Source organism: Lissotriton helveticus, chromosome 12, assembly GCF_964261635.1.
Source record: "Lissotriton helveticus chromosome 12, aLisHel1.1, whole genome shotgun sequence".
In the NCBI taxonomy this organism is placed as follows: domain Eukaryota; kingdom Metazoa; phylum Chordata; class Amphibia; order Caudata; family Salamandridae; genus Lissotriton; species Lissotriton helveticus.
In genome coordinates, this window is record NC_136073.1 from 618,288,744 (window position 1) to 618,313,935 (window position 25,192).

General features: G+C 49.5%; 1 protein-coding gene across 3 annotated transcripts in view; it reads right to left on the minus strand.

Annotated features, from left to right (window-relative positions):
- Positions 1-25,192, minus strand: part of LOC144797569 (SLAM family member 9-like) — a 782,823-nt gene that overhangs the window by 38,108 nt on the left and 719,523 nt on the right. For 2 of the 3 annotated variants that reach the window (XM_078668219.1, XM_078668218.1), the window contains one exon: positions 20,945-21,046. The exons of the other annotated variant lie outside the window; for it this stretch is intronic. In XM_078668219.1, coding sequence (XP_078524345.1) covers positions 20,945-21,046 — 102 coding nt within the window. The remainder of the gene's footprint in view (positions 1-20,944; positions 21,047-25,192) is intronic. 3 annotated transcript variants of the gene reach the window in all.

Here is a 25,192-nt window from a genome sequence, read left to right on the forward strand (position 1 = left end):
GTAATCTTCCCCAAGACAAGGGCTGAACTGAAGTAGTAGTCTGTCTGCTGTGAGCACTGCTAGGGGATCAACTAGGTAATCAGCGCTGTGCCAACTAAGCACTTGATTGAGAGAACTGTGCCCGCCTGCCCTGTGCTCCTGAAGCGCTGAGTTACCCTGAAGTGTTACTTTGCCCAGGACTTTAAAAGACTGCGGCTGCAAGAACTGTGACCCCTGCACTGTGCTATTTAAGCGCTGTGTTAGTAAAGCACTATCTTCCCATCACCGCCGCCACCCGGTACCTGTGTGCTAGCGCTATGTCCTTGAAGCGCTTATCTGCCAAATCCCCGCTGCAGCCCGGGCGCCGTGGGACCCGAAGCGCTGCCTGCCCCTCCCGCATGTGTGCTGGTGTCGGGCGCTGTGGCTGATTGCGCCTTGGGGCCTGGAAGTCACCGCTGTGGCCCCGGCACCTACTGCCAAAAAGGATCAGCTGCTGCAGAAGTCACTGCTGCGGCCCCGGAAGCCTGGAGAGGGCCGCCGTGGTATTGGAGAGGCCCGCACTGGGCCTGGAGAAGCCAGCGCGTCCGTCGACACGTGACGGGGGCGCCGGCCGCGTCATCAGCTGCACCCCCGTTAGCGCAGCAAAGCCATTGGTTGAGGCTGCCGCGCCCCCAGCGAGGTTCGCTGGGATTGGTGGTCCCGGGCGTGCCTCCCTGGAGCCGTGTGTGGATTGGCTCTGAGGCCGACGACGAAGCCGGTAAGCCGAGGCCGGTCCAAGCCTCGCTGCGGGGCCTCCGAGAGGAGTGGGAGCCCCCCTGCTTAGCCCAGGCCGACCGCGCGTGAGGAGAGCACGAGGAGGAGCTGCAGGGTGCCCGCTTAGCCTACGCGGGCTCCCTAACGAAGGCTGAGGCCTACAGCATCAGGTAAACCCCCCCGGGGGAGGGCGGAGAGTCTGCTGGTAGAGCGGGGCTGCCGAGGAGCCTCAGAACATCAGAGAGGCAGCCCCGTGACCGCTCCTCCCCTCAGGAGACTGCACTTGGGCCCTGTAGGCCCTGTTTCACCCTGCAATGGCCCTGTTGGCCCTGAAGGCCTAACGTGAGAGAGAAACTGTGTAGAGGCCTTCTGAACTGGGCACAAGACTGCTCTGACTACGGATGTACGGTTCCCTGAGTTAGTTCCTGTTCTAGGTTCTGCATAAGTGCCCACACCTGGTAAATGTTGTGCCTGATGCTTGTTAGGATACCCTTGCCTAGGAAATGTTAATGATGTTGTGTTAATGTTGCTGATGCCATATCTCTGCCCACGGAGTGTTGCATTTTCATGACAAATCACTTTTGATGTCCATGTTTACAGGAAATGTTGTTGCCTAGAATGCCCCTGAACAGAGTGTTATTTTCACTGAATTAAGGGCGGAGAGATGCTAACCCCATTTGCCTGATATATGAGAAATATTAAGTGCCTGAACTAAGAAAACTAGATAAAGAGTCTTGAGTTAAACAGCCACCTGGTGTGGTGTCAAGTTATTGTGTGTGCCTTCTTGAGTCAGTGTGAGTGTGTGCTGCACCACTGCTTTACACATTGCCTTCTGGTGCCTTCCTGCCACGCGCCAAGCTACCATGTCAGAATTGATGACCCCAGTTCTAACATTGGTGTTCAGCGGCGGGATAAGGACCACCAGTGATTCAGTGTACGCCGCAATTGGACACCTATTGTAATGCAAGCCTAACAATTTTCCCTTCACTGTCTGATTGGTTGTATAGGCTCCTGTGTTAGCCCTGTTGCCTACGCCCTAGTGTCTTTTCCCTTAAGTTGTCTGGGGCCCCACCTGTCAGGATGGAGTTCGATCTGGGCAACCTAGAGGTATAAATGATGGCGCAGCTGAGGGAGTTCTGTCAGAGGATGGGGGTGTCCGTCAAGCGAGGCGCCAAGAGAGAGAGGAGCTTCAGAAAGCCTTGAGGGCATGAGTAATGGCCCACCCGGAGGGGAGAGTGGATGAGAGACAGGGTGAGCCGGGCGATCCAGGAGAGCTAGACCTACTGCAAGTAGATATTAGTGAGAATGTGTTGCCAGGAAGATGTTCCAGGGCAGGCAGTAGTGTGTCAGTGAGGAGTGCGACGCCGGAGGACTACGAGGACATGAGGGAGGTGAGGCGATTGAGACTAGTGCTGGCTAGGATGGAGAAGGAGAGAGAAGAGAGGAGGCTAGCTATAGAAGAGAAGAAGCTTGCGCATAAGCTAAGCCTAAAGGAGTAGGAGCTAAGAGCATTGCAAATAGGGGCGCAAAGCAACATGAATGGTGGCAGCGTACCCGCTGAGGTTCCACGAGAGCCTATGTTTTACCTACCTAAGGAGGTGGTAGCCAGTTTTAGTGTAGGGGACGACATTGATAAGTGGTTGGTGGCGTATGAGGTGGCTTTAGTGGCTTATTGAGTGCCCAAGAGTTACTGGGGGGTGGCCTGTTTCGGTACATACCTCCAGTGGTAAGGGACACACTCTTGACTTTAGAAAAAGAAGATCGAAAAAATTATCCTGTCATGAAGGAGGCCCTACTTAGAAAGTTTGGCCTCACCCCAGAGAAGTATCGCCAGAGGTTCCGCAGCAGCCATAAGCTTCCCACACAGAACTTGGTGGACTTTTGATTATGCACGTAAGACCTTAGAGGGTTGGGTGCGTGGCAGAGAAGTGAGCGACTATGAAGGGCTGTACAATTGGTTTTTAAGGGAGTGTTGTAATTTAGCAGCGATTGGGGTAGCATTAGCAGAAGCCATCCTGTAATGTATTATTATTATTATTATTAGAGAGGTTGGAAAGCGCCATTTAGAGGTTATCTTATCAGTTTTGGGGAATCCATGTCTTATTTCTGGAAGCCATCTTGTTTGCCATGTGCTACCACGTGCGTGCCATGTGATCTGTCCTACCTTGCTGTTGCCTGCTCTTGGAATCTGCCTAGAGCCAGGTTATATTTAGTTTCTTCTGCTTTGCACATGCTCAGTTGAGCTTGCAGCTGTCCATGCAGCTGCTGTTAGTCTGTAACTATCAGGATGTGTTCACCAGAATTAGCAACTGTTAGCTCCTCCCACTTGTTGACTGTGCATTTTCTGTATGTCCTTATATGTACCTAAAACCTTCTTATTGTACTGGTACCGCCTTCTTTTGAGCCCCTGTGTGGGTATAAAGGACCAGGCTCCTTCCATTCAGTGTGCTACTTCATACATTACCGAAGGGTGTTGTGTGAATGTAGTTCCACCTCATGAGGTTAATAAATACTTTGTTTTCTATTCCAGTTTCTGTGCCAACTTCTATCCTATTGGTCTGAGGACTTGTGCAGAGGAGGGCAAACCCCTTGCACTGGTAGGCTTTGCCGAGGGTCACTACTACAGGAGCACCATCTTGATAAATGTTTTCCAGAGCTGCGCCAACACCTGGTGGACCGCAAGCTGACCGACCCTCTGGAGCTTGCAGAGGAGGCGGATATCTGGGTTAGCACTCGGGTGTCCCACAAGGGACACGAGGGAGACACCCCAAAAGGTGGACAGGGTTTTCCCCAGAAGAGAGAGGGGGGAGATAAAAGGAAGGAGTTCTTTAGAGGCCCACAAAATAGACCGCCTGGGAAAGGGGTAGGTTCCCCACCCCAATCTGGTTTCCAGAAACCCACTTACCCTGACAAGAGTCAGCAGCCCAGAACTGTCGGGTGCCAAGAGTGCGGGGAGGTTGGATACTATAAGGGGGATCCCCAGTGTCGCAAAAGGACCCCAGCCCCCACAGGAGGTAAGAGCCCCGTGGTGGCTAGTGTAGCGCTGGGGGAGGAGTTGTCCCTAGATGAGGGGGGTGAGTGGACAGGCTTGACCCTGGTTTCACTGGGGGAGATGGTCCCAGAGACGCAGTTACCAAAGAATACTGCCAAGTACAGGCAGAGGGTACGGGTTAACGGGCAGGAGGTGGAGGCTCTGAGGGACATGGGTGCCAGCATGATGATGGTACTGAGACAGCTGGTGTCCCCGGAGCAAGTGATCCCTTACGTATTCCACCCGGCTGTGTTGGTTGGCAGTGTGGGTCACTACCCTGTGGCTCAAGTTCCCTTAGAGTGTGGAGGAGTCTCGGGCCAGTTGAAAGTCACAATAAGCTCTGCCATGCCAGTTGAGTGTCTGCTCAGAAACGATCAGGAGTATACCGCCTGGAAGGAGGAAGAGTTCCAAGCCCACACTGAAATGCTGGAGTTACCAGGGTGGACTTGCGTGGTCACGCAGTCCATGGCTGCCCGGCAAGGAACTTAACCCGGGTTGGAGCCTTGAACAATGGCCCAGCCCAATGCTTGTGGTACTGAAAATTCTGGACCCGTGTCACAAACATCGCCATATCGTGACGATTTTGGTATCAGCAGACCGAGAATGGCTAGTATACCATGCACAAGCATTTTCGTCATATTCGAGTGACAAAATCACCCTGAAATCAGTGTTTCCGTCCTGAACCCTCGGCTTCCATTTTGTGAACGACAGCCATTTTGTGATTGCCCTCACATAGGCTAGTGACTAAAGCCAAAAACAAGTCTGAAGGACACGTACACCTTTGCTGACTTCTGTGTGACCTGGGCAGGCTGATTCCACTGCCCAAGGCCAATCCTGTTCGGGCAGTTCCTCTCCCAGTGGCCGATCGAGATTAGTATCAAGGCACAACATACCATAAACCTTTCATCGTACACAAACCATGCCTAATCTTACACACACCTGTCTCTGTTCCTTACTTTATGACTTACTTTACGAGGAGGAGGTGCCCGATTTTATTAGGGGTTTACCGATATCTGATGGAAGTTCTGGGCCTTGCCGGGTAATTGATTGTGGGCTGGATAAACTAAAATATGGGCTTGTCATCATGACTCTGCTTTTTCTTTGTAGTGAAAATATGTGAATGGTCGACTGTAAAATAAGGAATGTTTGCCTAAAGCATAATATTTTGTATAAAAGAGAAGACTGGTTTTGTAAGTTTGAGCAGTCTCCTGAGAATATACACCGTGTTGTACTTCTAGGATACCTGTTACTGGCTGCAGCCAATAAAATCGATCTTTGACTTCACCTAGAAGACTCTGTGTTTCTGTAGTCTGAAACAGGAAGGACTCGAAGTCTTAGGGTGTTCTCCCTGGCACCGCTGGGTTCCGAAAAACCCAGTACTTCAGTTGGCGCCCAACGTGGGGCGATTTCAGCGGTACCGGTCCAAGCCAGAGGTTCGTGAGGAGCTTCGTGTGAAAATTCTGGAGGAAGGCCGCCACTTCATCGACCCCTGCATGTCGACGTGGTCCGAAAGTCTTTGCTGCGAGGTTCCCCGCTTCCCGACGGCTACAAAGGACTGCAGCCCTGACTATCGCCCTGTTTTGGACCCTTGATGATTGGTAGAGCGAAACAATAGACGAGTCTTCTGGTGACGTCATCGATACCTCAGTTAAGTATAAGTGAAGCGTCTCCCAGTCCTTAGTTTGGTTCTTAGTTTTGGGTATCCCCTTGGGATCTTTGATTTGGAACTTGCAAGTACCAAAGCCGAAGGACTCGTGTATTCACGAGAATATCGTATTCGATAATCCTTTGAAGTTTGAAGCTAGACTAGAGAGCGAAGATGCCTGGTCTTAGCAGACTTGTAAATTTGTTTTGTCTTGGTTGTAATAGGGATTCCCGATTGGAGGACTCGTGTCTGATTCCTCCGATTGGAACTCCAACCTATGAATTGTATGTGAAACATGGAGTAGGCCCCATCACATACAATGAAGTATGGATCCGATACACCAGAAAGGATGGTGTTTTAAAATGGCCCCAATATGGTAGCTTTGACACCGAAATCCAGGATAATCTAGAGGTTAAACTTTTTAAGAAGAAAGCCCGGCCGGCGATGTTTGACTCTTTCCGCCTATGGCGAAAGGAAGCCAAACAGAAGGAAATTAAATTAGCGAAGAAAAATAAGAGAGAAAAGGGTATCTCGATAATGCAAGCTGCTATACAGTTTAAAGATAACGAAGAAGAACAGATGAGTGAGAAGTTGCACAGGCAACGTAAAATGGTGGTCTATAAATGCTACCCTGCTTTGCCGCTTCTCCAGCAAGATGCAGCGAAGGAACTTGAGAAAGATCCTTTAATGTCTCATGTATTGAGTTCACCACCCCCTTATGCGCAGAGTGCTACAGCACCTCCGCAACCTTTAGCTGCGCAACCCCTGGTTGTTGTGCCTCCTGCTCCTCCACAACCGCCAGCACCTCTCCAGCTGGCTCCCACTCTTCTGGCCCAGCCTTCTCAAGGGCCACTAACTATGCTACCTGCTCCGCTACCTGTTCCGCCTTCAACTTCTGTAACTTCTCCACCTGTTCTTACTACCTCTGCTATTGTTCCTACGTTGACCTTTTCTCAGTCTGCTTTATCTCCCGTCCTGTCGACTTCTCCTTCTGTTCGACAGAGAATGACTGACACCGTTGCTAGTCTTATATTTCCTCTCTTTGGGTCATCTGGCGTGACCCCTGATTCGGAGCGTAAACAATTGCGTAGTCAACTGCCTGACTCTCGAGAAAGAGAAATGTATGACCGTATAGCGCGTAAATGGGTTACCGATCCCACAAGGTATGAGTTAGAGTCTGTTATGGATGTCTTCCGACAATGGGAAGCACCGAAGCAGAGATATGTTTTTGAGAAAATGTGTGTTTTTCTTTGTGAGGAATTGGAGGACAATGATTTGGAATCCAATCCGCCTGAGTTGTGCCGCGTACGGTTCGAGTTTGCGAAGGCCACGATTGTGGGTTCTGATGTTGAGAAAGCGGTTGCGACATTGTTATCGTTTAGGAGCGAAGCTATTTCCCAGCAATTGTTCGAGCCTGATTTTTGTGTTAGAAAGAAGGTGAGACAATATCCCATGAGAGAAGTTCCCCCACAATGGAGAGAAGGGGACCCAAATGCTAATCCAGCCATTCCGCCACATTTTCAGCGTATTTGGGTACATGTTCCATGGAAGCGAGCCGAAGTTTTGGCTCTTAAACAGACATTGCCTGATCCCCGTAAAAATCCTGCAGGGTATTACAAGGAATTATCACAGACTGCAGGCTCTTGCATTATGAATTTAGCTGATATAGACATGTTGTTTGGGAATGTTGTTCCACAGCCTTTATGGGGAAAGATTCGTCATGCAGATCATGATCAGGAGTTAGGTGACACATGGGCTAATATTAGTGCTGCAGATGACCGAAAAGTTGGTGGTGCTGAACCCGAACCATTAGTAGCAGACCTCCCTGGTAGGATTATTAATTACATGAAGACTTTAATGCCTGCGATGCGTGTGAATTGGGACAAATTGTCTGCGTGTAAGCAGAAGAAAGATGAAACAGTGTCTGATTTCTTCACTAGGTTTGAAGAGACATTTGTCGACCACAGTGGTCAAGATATGAGTACAGAAAGTGGTCAACGGTTGTTCGTTGACAAGTTTGTGCACAATTTGTTACCCGAGTTATGCAAGAAGTTAAAGGATTCAGAAAGTTCTTGGGCCGTTTCCTCTTCAGCACAGATATTGGCTACTGCACAGTATTATGAAAATCGAGATAAAGATGAGAAGGATAGAGCGGACAAGAAAACTAAAGAGTTAAAGACGAAGGTTCTTTTACAGCAGGCGTATACGCCACGTGGTGGTCAGAATAACTATCAGCAACCCCAACAGTATCAGAGAAACTCGCAAAGGGTCGAGTTTTCTCAACAACGTGTCCCTGTAGGTCCCAATCAATGTTCATATTGTAAAGAAGAGGGTCATTTCAAGTATAGTTGCCCTATTTTGTTACAGCGTATGAATGGTGCCTCCGGTGCAAGAGGTCGAGGTGTTCAACAAGCTCCTAGAGGTAGAGGACGTGGAAATTTCCCAAAGAACGCGCGTTCCTTTCCGCCTCAAAATTCAATGAATAGCTTTGATCAGCAGCATAATGCGTCTAGTAGGACGGCTCAATACTATGCTGATGACTACTATGCAGAAGATGAGAATATGGAAGGTAATGATTGCTAGGACAGCCATAGACAAAGAGAGGGAGTTCTTTCAGTTCCAGTAGATCAGAATGGACCTTATGTTGAGGTGATTACATCAGGTGTGTCAGAACCTTTTCTATTGGATACTGGTGCTACAAAGAGTTCTATTATGCACTCCAAACTCCCTGGCGCACCTTTGTCTGGCGAAATGAATGTTTCAGTAGGTTTTTCTGGCGCCCCGGTTAGGAACCCGATTTCTAGTCCTATGTCCCTCTCTGTTGGACCTTGTGAATTCGAAGCACCCCTTATTCTGACAACAGGTTGTGGTGAAAACCTGTTGGGATTGGATCTGTTGAAAAGATTGTATGCGACGTTGTATTGCTCTCCCTCGGGAGTGCAACTTACACTGGGTAAGAAAGTGGTCTCCCCAATGTATTTGTCGAAGGATAAACTTCCAACAGAATTGTCATTTCTTCCTGATATTCTTTGGGCTACTGGTCCTAATGATGTAGGTCTTTTGGAAATACCGCCATATGTTGTGACATTGAAAGCCAATGTTAAAATGCCACGCATTCCCCAATACAAGATTTCTAATGAAGGTGAAAAGGCGTTATTAGCGATCATTTACGACTTGATTGAAAAAGATGTAATTGAAGAGACAAGAGGTAACGTTTGCAATAGTCCTGTTCTGCCTGTTTTGAAGCGTACTGACCCCTCTCAGCCACCTGTTTACAGGTTTGTGATTGATTTTAGAGAGGTGAATAAGATTGTTGTGCCACAATTTCTAGTCGTTCCTGATATCACTGCCCTATTGACTATGGTTCCAGCTTCTGCGACCTGGTTCTTGGTGATTGACTTGAAGAACGCTTTCTTCAGCATCCCGATTGCCGAGGAGAGCAGGGATATTTTCGGATTCAGTTTAGGAGGCCGAAGCTTCCGCTTCAAACGTGCTCCCCAGGACTACTGTGAGAGCCCATCGATATATAGTCAAGCTTTAAAGACACAGCTTGATACGATTGTTTTACCTGATGGCGCTACACTTATTCAGTACGTTGACGATTTGCTAGTTGCTGCAGATACTGAGGAGATTTGTAAAGAAGCAACGTTGTCGTTGTTGCGTCATTTGTCTGATTTGCACCACAAAGTGTCTCTTTCAAAATTGCAATATTGTCGACAAGAAGTGACCTACTTAGGTCATCTCTTATCGAAGGAGGGAAGGAAACTGACCCCAGAAAGAATTCAGGCAATTGCGAAATTGAGTGTGCCAAGGACACAGAGAGAAGTACGTGCTTTCCTAGGTATTACATCATATTGCAGACAATGGATACCGAATTTTTCTTTGTTGGCCAAACCTTTGGTAGCATTAACTTGTAAAGATACACCGAATCCTCTTCCATGGTCTGAAGAGTGTCAGAAAAGTTTTTTCGAATAACGCGATGCATTATGTTCGGCTCCTGTGTTGGGTACCCCCGACTACAGTAAGCCCTTTACATTGTATGTCCATGAGAAAGAAGGTTGTGCATTGTCAGTGTTGACACAGTTGTTCGGAGACAAGCAGCGTCCATGCGCGTATTTTTCGTCGACTTTGGATCCGGTAGCTAAAGCATTGCCGAGTTGTCTGAGAGCCAAAGCAGCAGCAGCTGTTTCCATTCGGCAGTCTGCTGGTTTAGTGATGAATAATACCTTGATTGTGATGGTTCCATATGCAGTGGACACTTTGTTAAACAGGACCAAAACACAGCACTTAACTAGTGCTCGATTGTCGGGTTACGAGTTGACACTGTTAGCGAGTCATGTACACATAAAGAGATGCAACACGTCGAATCCAGATACGTTGTTGCCGATTGTAGCAGAGACGGATGCTTCTGAACAGCATGATTGTTTTCTAAGGACAGAGGAAGAAACGAAAGGGAGAGTAGACCTAAAATACACTTCTCTTGTGAAGTGTGATGGTACCTTATGGGTGGATGGTTCATGCTTCAAGCTTCCGAATGGAGATACGACTGCGGCATATGCTGTTACGACTTTGCATACGATTGTTGAAGCTGCACGTATCCCACATAATTCAGCTCAAGCAGCAGAGTTGATTGCACTTAGGAGAGCGTGTGTGTTGTCGAAAGGAATGAAAGTGACCATATATACCGACAGCCAGTATGCATTTGGTGTGGCTCACAGTTTTGGACGATTGGGGAAAGAACGTGGTTTTCTCACTTCGCATGGAGCTAAGATACAGCATGGTCAGTTGGTGAATGAGCTTCTTGAGTCACTGACCTTACCGTTGCAAGTTGCGATTGTGAAATGTAGTGCACACAAGAAGGTTACAGATGATGTTGGTCGTGGCAATGCATTTGCTGACGAAGTCGCAAAAGAAACAGCAAGGGATGTGATGAGTCGAATGTATGTTGCAGGCCCTGCAAGATGGGTTGGTGATGTTGAAATGTGTGAAGATACGATAGAGAGTGTGAAGTCTATTCAAGCTGAAGCTACAGAGAAAGAGTTGAGTGCGTGGAGAGAGAGTAAGGGTAAATTGGATGCGAATGGTTGTTGGGTTGAATTGTCAGAGCATCAGAGATGGTTGTTACCCGATGCGTATGTGCTTGCAGTGGTTACAATGGCCCATGGAATGGCTCACATCAGTGTGAAAGGGATTTGTAAGTTGTTGGCTCCAGTATGGCAAAATGCTGGAATTCCTAAGTGTGCAGAGAATGTGGTCAAGAATTGCATGGTGTGTCTGAAATACAATCCTGGTAGGGGAACCCCAACTCCAGCTGGTCATTTTGCGCCTCCTACGTATCCGTTCGAGGTTTTGCAGCTAGATTTCATCCACATGGAAAGGTGCAACAATTTGAAATACGTACTTGTTGTTGTTTGTGCCTTTTCAAGATGGGTATAAGCATATCCCCTGAAAGACAACACTGCCCTGTCCACAGCTAAAGCCCTTGTCAAAGAATTCTTCCCTAGGTTCAGAATGCCGAGAATGGTCTGGAGTGACAATGGGAGTGAATTTGTGGGTCGAGTGATGAAGAAAGTATGTGAAGGGCTAGGCATCCAACAAAAATTCCACGCTGCAAATCACCCCCAATCAGCTGGACTAGTAGAATGCTACAATGGCACATTGAAACTAAAATTGGCCAAGATTCAAGCGAGCTCTGGTCTTAAATGGCCTGACGCTCTGCCCTTAGCACTCCTATCAACAAGAATGACTGTGCATTCACGAGTGGGACTTAGTCCTTATGAAATAGTGTTCGGCCGTCCGGCCAACATATGGGGAGTGCCAAGGCTGACAAAATTCAGTGAGATCGAACACCCTGTACTGCTTGATTATTTGTACGAATTGACGGCTAAATTGCGTGTTTTACACCAACAGGTTCACAATACTCTGCCTCAGGTCTCTGAAGCTCCAGGACATCCGATCGATCCTGGATCCTGGGTGCTGGTCAAGAATTTCCAGCGAACAAAGAATGACCAGCCCCGCTGGACCGGCCCCCATCTAGTCCTTCTCTCAACGAGATCAGCCGTTCGAGTGGAAGGGAAAAAGAACTGGATCCACGGCGTACACTGCAAGAGGGTCCCTTTGCCTCTGCTGTACGACCGGTGGGTCCAGGAGGGTGTCGCTGACTCAGAGACTGAAACTGTGCCTCGTTTTCTGCCTTTTAGCGATGCACGTGTAAAAGGAACAATTTCTGAACAAGAAAGTGACAATCTTCTGCAAGAAGCTGTGCCACCGTCAAATCGATTGGACACTACCGAACCTGAACTCTTATTCCAGAACCAGACAGTACCTGGAAAAAGCCGTTATAATTTGAGGCCGAGAACTATGGACTAATAAAAAAAAATTTCTTTCCCTTGCTATTCTCGAAAAGTGCAGTTCTCTCATCTGAGAAACTTTCTTATTTTTGTTTTTTCTAACCGCCATCCGGGTTCAGCTGTAGGGTCGCGGTTGCCCAAGTCTTTGGGGTGCATCCGAAGACGTTAGGTTGACGGTTCTGGTTGGTCTAAGGGAGTTGCCCTGGACTGACAGAAGCATTCCTTAGCATAGAACACCCTACCACCGTGAGCAGCAATTAGAGAGGATGGAGTTTTTCGAGATGGAGAGACCTGCCAAACAGATGAACTTTAAGGCTAAAATTTGCAGAATGATGACCAAGAAACGTTTTTTGATATTGTGCATTTTTATGTTGTTCAGTGTAATGATGTTTTAATAGGATATGTTTTATATTCTTTTCGAGTGACATTTGCACCCACTACACAGCCCATACCTCCTACTACTGTTTCCTTGCATTCTTTCCACCCTTTTTCTGAACATGAGTCTGTTAGGAGATTAGAGTTTATTAATAACTCCTTCGTTCAGCTTTTGCACCAACACCAATTAGTAATGATCTACACCATCTACATGGAACCCCTCACCTCTCTCCTAAGGAACTCTAACATCCCCTTCCACCTGTACGCGGATGACACTCAACTCTACTTGGAAACCACTTCGATCGCTGACATTCACAGACTTAATGCTACACTCATGGAGGTTCAACACTGGCTCTCAGCCAACCACCTCAAACTGAACAAAGAGAAAACGGAAGTTCTCCTAATTTCGAACAAAGATGAAAACCCACAAATAGTGGAATGGCTCAAAGCCTTAAATGCCCTCAATTGTTTCTCTTACTCCAACGGACTCAGCTAAATCACTAGGAATCACTCTCGACCCCAAACTGGACATGAAGAAGCACATCTCTAAAACCGCCAAAAGCGCGTTCATGAACTTGAAACTTCTCTACAAAATTAAACCCTTCCTCCCCCCCAAAGATCTGAAACATGCCACGCAGGCACTTGTGCTCTCAAGAATTGACTATGGCATTGCTGTACTGACTGGAACAGCCAAGTCACACCTGGGACCCCTCAACTCCACCCTCAACGCTGCCACAAGAATGATCACAGGAACAAAGAAATTTGACCACATCTCACCGGCACTCAAAGAACTGGAATGGCTCCCGATTGACCAACAAGCCAACTTCCGCACAGCCTGCCTCACACGTAAAGCCTTGCATACAGGCAAACCAGAATACCTGGCCTCTAAACTCAAAAGGGCTGGACAATCCAGGAACCTCAGAAGCTCCAACACACTCCTGCTCATCCCGCTGAAATCACAGAAATGCAAGACCTCAAATAAATGCTTTGCGGGGAACGCTCCCAGGATTTGGAACTCCATCCCCCTACATATCAGAACGACCGCCTCCTTCCCACAATTCAAAACGCTACTCAAAGCCCTCTTCCTTGAACGCTCCGGTGCTTAGCGAGAAGCCCATCTCCCAACAGCAGAAAGCTGATATCCTTTGCGGAACTCAGAACTAACTGATTCGCCCCCGAACTCCATCTCTTATTGCGTTATTATTGTTGTTGTTTTGTTGGTGTACAGGCTATATTTCCCTCCTATCGTTTCCGATTCTTGTATTCTATGCTTATTGCCTTGGTTGCATTTCTCTATTTGCTGTGAAGCGCTCTGATACCCCCGGGTCCAGCTAGCGCTATACAAAACTTCAATAAATAAAAAATAAATAAAAATAAATAATGAACACGACTAACTGTTGGGTGTGTGGTCTTATGCCTCACACTACGGATAAAGGTATCCCTTATCTGGTCCTGCCTTTTAGCCATAATGGTTCTGTGTGGGCATACAGGACAATGTTCATTTACGCACATGAAGTCTACCCCCTACGTTCTGTGAAAGATAATCCTAAAACTAGTGCTCTAGTTAAGGGTATAGTAGATATGATTAGGGAAGATACTTCCTATGAGACTATCCCGAGAGATGAGACACTAGCATACATTGGATGGAACGTGACCGGATATGGAGTTACTCTGAATGAAAAACAGCAAGCTAAGAGATCCTCCCCGATTTGGATTGTACCCCATCAGGGTCACCTATGTCTGCAAGGTAATGGCAAGAATTCCAGAGCTCAGCTAGGGAAAAGTATCTGCAACGAGACGTATGTTTTTGCGTCTCAGACTTCCCTTTCGTTCCTAGCAGCTAAGGTTACCTATTTCATCTGTCATGATAGAGCCTATACATGGTTGCCCCCTGACTTTTCGGGCACATGTTTTGTTTCGTTCCTGTTGCCTCCCACCTACACAGCTGCGGCAGATTACCATAAGACAAGGATAGTTAGAGGTGTCCTCAGCAAAGAAGACACTGCAGGACAAGAATTTGGAGATTTTGTGAAGGGTTTTCTGCCGTTTTGGGGACCCATGGTTAACAGCAGGAACATAAGGAAATTGACAAGGGTGGTTGAGTCCACTGTAGTTGAAACTGCCGGTGCCCTTAGTAACTTGACTGCTGAGCTCCAGTCGGACCGTCTTATGACCCTTCAGAACAGGGTCGCGTTAGACATCATACTTGCAGACCGAGGTGGGGTATGTAAAGTGATCCAATCGAGTTGCTGTGTTTTCATTCCAGATAACGCTCCAACAGTGTACCAGGCCATTTCCAAACTGCGCAAGATCTCCGACTCCATTCATGTGGATAAAGGAGTTTGGTCATTGATGGGGTGGTTCTGGGAACTGATATCCGCCTGGGGATGGAGAATTCTGATGGTCATTGGGATGATCTTAGCCATTCTTTTCCTGTTCTGTCTATGCGTACAGTGTGCTCCTGCTATATGTGGCCTCTGTGCTACATCGTGTGTAAGGAAACCTGTATCGAGGGACGAGCTAAGTAATAGGATGATGCTACAGCAACATCTCAATGACTTTACGAATATAGACCTGGACTCAGACTAGCATGAGTATAGGTTAATTGCCTATGTAAGGGCAAAAGGAGGGTCTGTGGTACTGAAAATTCTGGACCCGTGTCACAAACATCGCCATATCATGACGATTTTGGTATCAGCAGACCGAGAATGGCTAGTATACCATGCACAAGCATTTTCGTCATATTCGAGTGACGAAATCACCCTGAAATCAGTGTTTCCGTCCTGAACCCTCGGCTTCCATTTTGTGAACGACAGCCATTTTGTGATTGCCCTCACATAGGCTAGTGACTAAAGCCAAAAACGAGTCTGAAGGACACGTACACCTTTGCTGACTTCTGTGTGACCTGGGCAGGCTGATTCCACTGCCCAAGGCCAATCCTGTTCGGGCAGTTCCTCTCCCAGTGGCCGATCGAGATTAGTATCAAGGCACAACATACCATAAACCTTTCATCGTACACAAACCATGCCTAATCTTACACACACCTGTCTCTGTTCCTTACTTTATGACTTACTTTACGAGGAGGAGGTGCCCGATTTTATTAGGGGTCCACCGATATCTGATGGAAGTTCTGGGACTTGCCGGGTAATTGATTGTGGGCTGGATAAACTGAAATATGGGCTTGTCATCATGACTCTGCTTTTTCTTTGTAGTGAAAATATGTGAATGGTCGACTGTAAAATAAGGAATGTTTGCCTAAAGCATAATATTTTGTATAAAAGAGAAGACTGGCTTTGTAAGTTTGAGCAGTCTGAGAATATACACCGTGTTGTACTTCTAGGATACCTGTTACTGGCTGCAGCCAATAAAATCGATCTTTGACTTCACCTAGAAGACTCTGTGTTTCTGTAGTCTGAAACAGGAAGGACTCGAAGTCTTAGGGTGTTCTCCCTGGCACCGCTGGGTTCCGAAAAACCCAGTACTTCATGCTGAACAAGAGGAAGTCTTGGAGGACACACCCTGCGAGATGGAAGGGGAGCCCGCGGAGGTGACCCCGGAGTCCGCGGAGGTGGATGTTGTTCCCGTGGGGGACTTGCCGACCCCTGCTGAGTGGCAGGTGGAAGTAGGGCCTACCTGGGAGGAATTCTGTTGGGCGCAGAGAGAGTGCCCCACTCTTCTAGGCATGCGGCGACAGGCCGAAGCCCAATCGACTAACCAGGAAACTGGCAATTACCATATCTACTGTGAGGATGGCCTCCTCTACAGTTAGCCTAAGGCTCCGGTGCATGGGTCATCAAGGGCCTTAGTGGTCCCCCAATGCTACCGAGCCTTCCTGCTGGAATTGGCACACAAGATACCACTGGCAGGACACCTAGGCCAGGACAAGACCTTTGCTCGGTTGGCCCCACATTTTTACTGGCCCAGAATGCGAGTTGCCTCTGACACATTTTATAAGACCTGTAAGACTTGTCAGGCGAGTGGCAAGACCGGGACTAAGTTGAAGGTCCCTCTGGAACCACTCCCGGTTGTCGAGACCCCTTTTCAGCAGGTAGGCATTGATATTGTCGGGCCAATGGACCCGCCGACTTCTTCGGGACACCGGTTCATCTTGGTGTTGGTGGACCACGCCACCCGGTACCCTGAGGCAATCCCTCTGAGGACCATCACTGCACCTGCGGTGGCGCGGGCCTTGATGGGAATTTTTACCCATGTGGGATTCCCCAAGGTCGTGGTGTCAGATAGGGGCATGAATTTCATGTCGGCCTACATGCAGGCCATGTGGAAGGAGTACGGAGTGACCTACCAGTTCTCCACTCCTTACTAACCCAAGACTAACGGGCTCGTAGAGCGCTTCAATAAGACCTTGAAGGGGATGATCCGGAGCCTGTCAGAGGACTTGAGACGGCAGTGGGACGTCCTCTTGCCCTGTCTGCTATTTTCCTACCGAGAGGTGCCGCAGAAGGGAGTCAGAATCAGCCCCTTTGAACTGCTCTATGGCCACCCCGTTAGGGGGCCCCTCAGCCATGTGAAGGAGGGGTGGGAGAAGACTTCTAGGAAGCTTCCCCGTGACGTGGTCAGCTACATGCTGGTATTCCGCAGCCAGATGGCCAAGCTGTGGAAGGAAGCCTCAGACAACCTGGAGGCTAGTCAAGCAGTCATGAAGGAGTGGTACGACCGGAACGCTCGGACGGTGGAGTTGGATGCTGGACAGAAGGTGTGGGTCATGGAGCCCGGAGAGCTTAGCGCCCTCCAGGATCGGTGGACTGGACCATATGAGATCTTGGAGAAAAGAGGCCAGACCACTTACGTAGTAGACCTCAAGACCCCCCCGACAACCCCATAGGGTGTTCCACATCAACCGCCTGAAGCCCCACCATGAGCGATCAGAGCTTGCTCTCTTTATTGAGACGGATGGGAGCAAAGAGGAAGAGAGTGAGCCTATTCCGACCTTCTGGCGGCCGAAGAGCAGGATGGATCGGTGAAGGGAGTGGTCCTCTCCCCATCCTTGACCCCTGAGCAACAGAGGGACTGCCGCCAGGTATTGGAGCAGTACTCCTCGTTGTTCTCCCTCACTCCTGGGATCACGCATCTGTGTACCCATGACGTGGACACAGGGGACAGCCCACCCATGAAAACCAAGTCTTACCAGCTGTACGACAAGATCAAGACCAGCATCCAGAGTGAGGTGGCCAAGATGTTGGAACTGGGGGTGATTGAGCCTTCCAGCAGCCCTTGGGCTAGTCCGGTGGTGTTGGTGCCGAAAGCGGCCCCACCGGGCACCACACCAGAACTTCGGTTCTGTGTGGTTTACCGTGGCTTGAACTCCATGACCAAGACGGATGCTCACCCGATCCCTAGGGTGGATGAGCTTATCGACCGACTGGGAGCAGCTCGGTATCTGAGTACCATCGACCAGACGTCAGGGTATTCGCAGATTGCCATGGCGGACGGAGCAAAGGAAAAGACTGCGTTCTCCACTCCTGAGGGCCATTTTCAATTTCGTGTGATGCCCTTCGGGCTAAAGAATGGTCCAGCCACTTTCCAGCGGTTGGTCAACCAGGTGCTATCTGGCCTAGAGGCCTTCTCAGCTGCCTACCTGGACGACATAGCTGTCTTTAGCAGCAGCTGGGAGGACCATCTGGAGCATCTCCAGGAGGTGCTACAGACTCTACAGTGGGCTGGCCTAAGTGCCAGATTGGACAGGGATCTGTCGTCTACCTGGGACACCTGGTGGGCGGGGGTAAGGTGCAACCCCTCCAGGCCTAAATTGAGACCATCCTGGCCTGGGAGCCCCCCAAAACCCAAACGGAGGTCCGGGCTTTCCTCGGCCTCACGGGTTATTACCACCGGTTTGTCAAGGGGTATGGAACCATTGTGGCCCCCCTGACTGAATTGACATCCAAAAAGCAACTACACAAAGTCATCTGGATGGCTGCCTGTCAAGTGGCATTTGACACCCTTAAGCACGCGATGTGCACCGCTCCGGTGCTTAAAACTCCAGACTTCACCAAGGAATTCATCGTGCAGACAGACGCCTCTGAGCATGGCATAGGAGCTGTGCTCTCTCAACTGAACGAGGAAGGCCAAGACCAGCCAGTGGCCTTTATCTCCCGAAGGCAACTCCCTAGGGAACAGCGGTGGAGTACCATAGAACTCGAAGGCTTCGCCGTGGTTTGGACCCTGAAGAAACTGAGGCCATACCTTTTTGGCTCTCACTTCCTCATTCAGACCGACCACAGACCCCTTCGCTGGCTCATGCAAATGAGAGGCAAAAACCCCAAATTGTTGAGGTGGTCCATTTCCCTCCAGGGTATGGACCTTCGGGTGGAACATCGACTCAGAGTAGACCACGCCAACTCTGACTGCCTCTCTCAGCTTTTCTGCCTTAGTGATGAGAACTCCCTAGAGGTTGGGTAGCTCTCCCCACTTTCGGCTGGGGGGACGCGTGTTAGACCTGTCAGCCCTAGGGTGGTCTTACCCCGTTTTTTCTGTCCTTTTCGCCTTATTTTTGCCACCATCTTTTTTTGGACCTAGGTCTCTGGTCCCCTTACCATTCCCAAACAGTAATGAGGTGCAGGTGCTCTCTCCCAATAAACATGACTGCCACAGGGCCCCTGCTACTGCGGAGTGGCCATTGAATACACGCACTAGTAGTTAGGAGCAGACTGGGACATCCTGATACTGTATCTCTGCCATCCCGCCTTTTTGTCCCATAGACTAACATGTGGAAGCTCCTGGAACCTTCCAGCCGTGGGAGGGGATATGCTTTGCCGCCTTTACAGGAGGGTCACCTGACCTAGGGGTATAAGAGGAAAGGAGGGAAACTGAACTAGTCAGTTGGGGCACCACTGGACCTGGGGGAACCTCTGCCGGAGTATAGGCAATTGGGCCCAGGGGAGGAACCTACACTACTGGGACTGACTGAGCTTAGGCCATGCTGTACCCAAGTTAGATGAGGGACTCTGCCAGCCTGCTGATCTTGCTTAGTGAGGGGGAAGTCAGGGGACCAACTCCAGCATGCTGCAGGGAACCATCCTGCCTCTGATGCCTGCCAACTCACCCCCCCCCCCCCATCTTCCCCCAAGAACCTGCACTGAGACCTGCTGTGTAATCTTCCCTCCAAGACAAGCGCTGAACTTAAGTAGTGATCTCTCTGCTGTGAGCACTGCTGGTGGATCAACCGGGTAATCAGCGCTGTGCCAACTAAGCGCTTGATTGAGAGAACTGTGCCCCCCCTGCGCTGTGCTCCTGAAGCGCTGTGTCACCCTGAAACGCTTCTTTGCTCAGGACTTTAAAGACTGCAGCTGCAAGAACTGTGCCCCCCTGCGCTGTGCTACTTAAGCGCTGTGTTAGCAAAGCGCTATCTGACCATTACCGCCGCCGCCCGGTACCTGTGTGCTAGCACTGTGTCCTTAAAGCCTTTATCTGCCAATCACCGCTGCAGCCCTGGCGCCGTGGGACCCGAAGCGCTGCCTGCGCCTCCCACGTGTGTGCTGGTGTCGGGCGCTGTGGCTGATTGCGCCTGGGGGCCTGGAAGTCACCGCTGCGGCCCTGGCACCTACTGCCAAAAGGATCAGCTGCTGCAGAAGTCACTGCAGCGGCCCCCGATGCTTCTTAGGATACCCTTGCCTAGGAAATGTTAATGATGCTGTGTTAATGTTGCTAATGCCATATCTCTGCCCACGGAGTGTTGCATTTTCATGACAAATCCCTTTTGATGTCCATGTTTACAGGAAATGTTGTTGCCTAGTCTGCCCCTGAACAGAGTGTTATTTTCACTGAATTAAGGTCAGAGAGATGCTAACCCCATTTGCCTGATATATGAGAAATGTTAAGTGCCTGAACTAAGAAAACTAGATAGAGTCTTGAGTTAAACAGCAACCTGGTGTGGTGTCAAGTTATTGTGTGTGCCTTCTTGAGTCAGAGTGAGTGTGTGCTGCACCACTGCTTTACACATTGCCTGCGGGTGCCTTCCTGCCTCGCGCCAAGCTACAGTGTCGGAAATGGTGACCCCCAGTTCTAACATCAGACTACAATTGTCCTGTGAAATATATTTCAGTTATACTTTCAAATACATTTGTAGAGATTAATAGCAAAATATAGGGGTGAAAATTTAGGAGAATAGAAATATAGAGTGATAAAGTAGGAAAAGATGAACAGAACGGGTCAAATTAGCCAGAGATCTACTTAATACAACATTATGGACTGAGGTATTTGTATTCAATTGGAAGAAGCCAGCCAGGAGGTCAAAAAGAGTTGGGTTACTAAATAGAAATGGCAGTCAGTGCTGTACAACAGAAGAAGAAACTCTAGAACCATGGATGCAAAATTACTTTCAGTAGGTGAAGCTAGCGTTCAATTGAGACACTTGATTGTTCCAAACTTTTGCTTTTTTGAAAGTGTAATTTGTTGAGAGCAAAAGTAAGTTTAAGTAAGTTTCAGGCCCTACAGTGATTGAATGAAATTCAGCAGCAGCACAACATTAAAGTTGCAGAAGCCTGGAATACATAGAAAATGGCCTGGATCAGTTAAAGGCGCTGGAGTGAGTGAATCACATAGTTAAGCATCACCAGTGCAAAGTTTAAAGACATGAAAAACACATATTTGTCCTTTCTCAAGATACTGTGCTGATCACAGTTCGCTTTGATGATTTGGTGTAAGGTTAGGGCAGTTTTGCAGAACAAAATACTGAGATATAATTTTTAACAGCTGCCTCAATGTACACTTCAGTTAAATCACAGATCTTTTTATGTTTGCCCTCCATTTACAATGCAGGTAACAACACCTCATTTTAAAATGAAAATGTCCTACTTGTAAAGTATCCTTCACAGTGTCATAGAGAGAAACCTCATTCTCTGCACCTCCTGGGTCATTTGGTTGTTTTGAAGGAGTCGGGTCACTGTTGGTTTCAATCTGTGAAATGAAAATGTTTGTTGATAAAGTGCTACTCTCATAAAAGAAACAATACGGCCTCTAGCTTCATCATTTACATATAGGGATGTGGGACAGAATCTTTGAGTGACTTAGGGGCATATCATCAAGACAGGCGATAACATTATCACAGTCAAGACACCATCTCAAAGATAAGAAAATAATTGATTCACTTTTGCATTTAATATCATTATTAAATAGATCGAGGTTTAAAATATTGTTGTATTTAATATTGTATTTGCTTAGTGTTATTGTTCATTTTTGATAAACATTTTGTATAGCAAATTTTAGATTTTTTTTGCTCAAGTTTTAGTAACACGTTTTTGAGTGGGTAAGGAAGTAGCATGGGAAGTGACTTAAAAATGTTTGTCTCTTTATATTTTAATTTTTTTTTTTTTGTCAAATCTGTTTATTGGCATTTTCGTATAAAGACAACACATTCTATTAGACGGGTCAACTATAAGCAAACAGTAAGCAGGTATGCCAGGCATCGTTCAAGAGTCCATAAACCTCCCATGTAGGCATTCAAGTCTCTGTTTGGAGTGGGAGAGGATTCTCCCGCGTACTGTTGACAAATCAGAGGTTGCCGGGCATCTGCCACGAGATAAGTCTGTGACCGCCGACACGCCAAGCGGATGCATGTTACCAAAATATACAGGGTGGATCTTCTCTACACCAGTGTTACGCACAACTTTGACACTTATACAAGAACTACAAATCAACAATAAAGGAAAGTAAGCATGTAATGAACAGAAGCGGCATAAGCACTGATAAAGATAGCATACAGTTCCATTCCTATCTCTCCCCACCCCCAGCTCCACCCCCCCACGTGCACAGCGCCCCCCCCCTGGATATTGCTAGGTCCACTCCTTGGACCTGCGTACCTCTGATGTAGAGTGACGATGGTCTGTAGAACTACTAGGTAGAAACACGCCACTTTGCACACCCCGCCCTCTACGGGCACTAATTAGGGTCCATCCCCTCCTGTGTCCCCAGTCTCGCCTGCCTGCCGCAAGGCTCTAAGCATGACTTCCCAACTGTCAGTCATTGGTGTCAGACGGAGCCCCACTGTTTCCTCTCTGTGCAAGGCCGTCCACTCCGCTCTGGCCCACGCCAGAAAGGAGGAGGTCCAGGCATGTACATGTGGCGGGTCGCGTGCCTTCCAGTGCCTCGTTAGCAGGCGAGTAGCCACCACCAACCCTAGGTCCAGGAATCTAGACGTCACTTTATCCTTAGTCGGCCTTCTAAATAAATGTAGAATATACTCCATCCAATCCAGGGGTATAATGCATTCAGTACAGTCGCTCAGCCGCTCACCGATCACACTCCAGTAGGAGCCCAACCTGGGGCAACTCCACAGCATGTGGAGGACCCCCGCATCCAGCTCGTCGCATCTGGGACAGGACGCATCTGCGCGCTGGAAGTATCTGTTAATGAGCGCTGGCGTGAGGTAGGCCCTGTGAACAACATAAAGTTGTATCTGGCGGAAGCGCAGGTTTCTGGGGATTCGCACCGGACTCCGAAGGACCCTGTCCCATTCCTTATCAGACAACTGCCTGCCCAGGTCATGCTCCCATTTACCCCATGACGGAACCAGGCTGACCGCTGTATGCACCCTCAATGACCCCGCAAACCAGCGTATCAGGTGCCTGCCCTTCCCCATGACGTGCAGGTATTGCATTGTTAAATGCTGTGTGGGTTCTGAAGATACGTCCCCCCATCGGGCCGTCATTTTAGCCACTATGGCTTGGTGCAGGAGGAACCCCCCGGGTGGGAGACAATCCTCAGTAACCAGTGTCTCATACGCCACCAGTGCCCCGTCTCTGAAGAGGTCACCCATTGTCTGGATATCCACCTCCTTCCAGCGCTCCAGCATTGGCCGCACGAGGACTCCGTCTCCACCCATGAAAGCCTCCAGAGGCACCGCGAGCGCATATGAATGAACCAGTCGGGTGAGGAATAAGGCCCTGCGATAGCAGCAGCGGAGCGGGCCTCGCGGGAGCCTCCAAGGGATGAAAGAGCTTAGTGACCCTTTTCAGGGAGTACGGGGGCTCCGCCGTGGCGGTATCCTCTCTGCCCTTATCCGCCAACCAGCGAGCAATCCATTGCAGCTGCGCGGCTAGGTAATAGTGCTCGAAGCATGGGGCGGCCAGCCCTCCACCGTCTGTCAGTAGATACCGCTTTGCAAGCGCCAGTCTATGCAGGACCCAGCCCAGATAAAGTCCCGCAGCATCGCATGCAATGGCGAGAAGAATGAAGGCGGCACATATAGAGACAGATTAACAAAGTAGTACAGGAGTCGGGGAAGCATGATCATTTTGGTGAGGGCCACACGACCTGTTGTGGTCAATGGAAGAGAGTTCCAGAAACGTATCTGGGACCTGAGGGCCGTCACCGCCTTGCCCAAATTGCCATCCAGGAGATCTTCTGGCTGTCGGTAGATTTGAATGCCCAGGTACTTGAAGGTGTTAGCTTGCCATTGGACCCTTGTGCCACCCAGGCAGTACCCCGGGTCTTCGACGGCCGCGTTGGATGCATGGTGGCCGGATTTGCTTGCATTCAACCGGAGCCCCGAAACAACTGCAAATTGTTCCAGCAACTGTGACAGGCGCTCCGGAATGCACGCCACATCCCGGACGAACACCAGCAGGTCGTCCGCGTAGAGCCAGACCTGATGAGTCGTGTCCCCCAGGGGTATGCCCGCCCCCAGCGTCTGCCGCATGGCCGTTGCCAGTGGTTCCACAGCCAACGCGAACAATAACGGGGACAAGGGGCAACCCTGGCGGGTGCCCTGGCCCACCGCCACTGACTCAGAAATGTATGGGCCTAGCCGTACCCTGACCACGGGGTTTGTGTATAGAAGCTGTACCATTTGCAGGAACCCCTCACCCAGGTCGTATCGCGAGAGCACCGCTGCTAAGTACCCCCACTCCAGACAATCAAAGGCCTTTTCCAGGTCTATAATCAGGCATCCCGCCCTAGGCCACTCCGCTGCCGCTCCAGCCGCCACCCTGAAGAACCTCCTAATGTTCAAGGACGTGGATCGTGCCGGCACAAACCCATTCTGTTCAGGGTGTACTAGGTGGGGTACCACAGCCGCAAGACGCTCCACGAGGATTTTCACAAAGATTTTATAGTCCGTGTTGAGCATTGCTAGTGGCCTGTATGAGCCCAGAGCCGTAGGGTCTCTGCTTGGTTTGGGGAGGGAGACCAGGAACGCCTCCCGTAAGGATGGGGGGAACGAGCCGTCATCGATGGCGGCGTTGTACAGCTGAAGGAGAAAGGGAGCCAGTATGCCTCGGTGTGCCTTGTAGTATTCGGCGGGCAGGCCATCGGGCCCAGGTGTCTTCCCAGCCGCCATGTCCCTGATTGCATCTCCCACCTCTTCTATTGTGAGCGGGGCGTTCAATGCACCTCCATGCTCCTCAGAAACCACAGGCAGGGTAACTGCATCTAGGAACGCATCTAACGCTTGCCGTGTGCCTGTGCCGCGAGATCTGTAGAGTTGTCTCTAATGGTCAGTGTAATTGTCGTCTGCAGTGCTCCTATGGGGGTTCCCCGCCCTTCCCTTTGTAACAGCCAGGCGAGCAGCCGGCCCGCTCTGTCTGCTCGAGCATGCGTTCTGGCCGTATGTGCCGCGTAGTTGTGGCATCGCAATTGTTCCATGAGTGTAGCATGGTTATCTCGCAAGGCAATTAGTGTGTTAGCGTGCTCCCCATCCCCTCTCCCTCCCGTTCATAACGGAGAATTTCCAGTTCTAGCCCTGTCGGGGAAGCCTCCAAAGTTTTGTGTATGCTCCACGTGGCCCCCTTGCAGTGTCCCCGTATGGCTGCCTTGTGTGCCTCCCACTCCACCAGTGTGTTGCTCGCCATTCCTGCATTGGCCTCAAAGTAGGCTAGGATCGCTGTGCCTAGCGAGGACCTAAATTCGGCATCTTTGAGTGCAGCAGGCTGCAGCCTCCACGTGTGTACAGGAGGCCTGTCTGCCTCCCAACTGATCTCGAGCCTCAGGGGGTTGTGATCAGAAAGTGTCCGCCCAAGGTAGTCCGACCGCGCCAGGAGTGGGAGCAATGACTGGGTGCCTATTATATGATCTAAGCGGACGTGTAAATCGTGAACTGGGGAATAG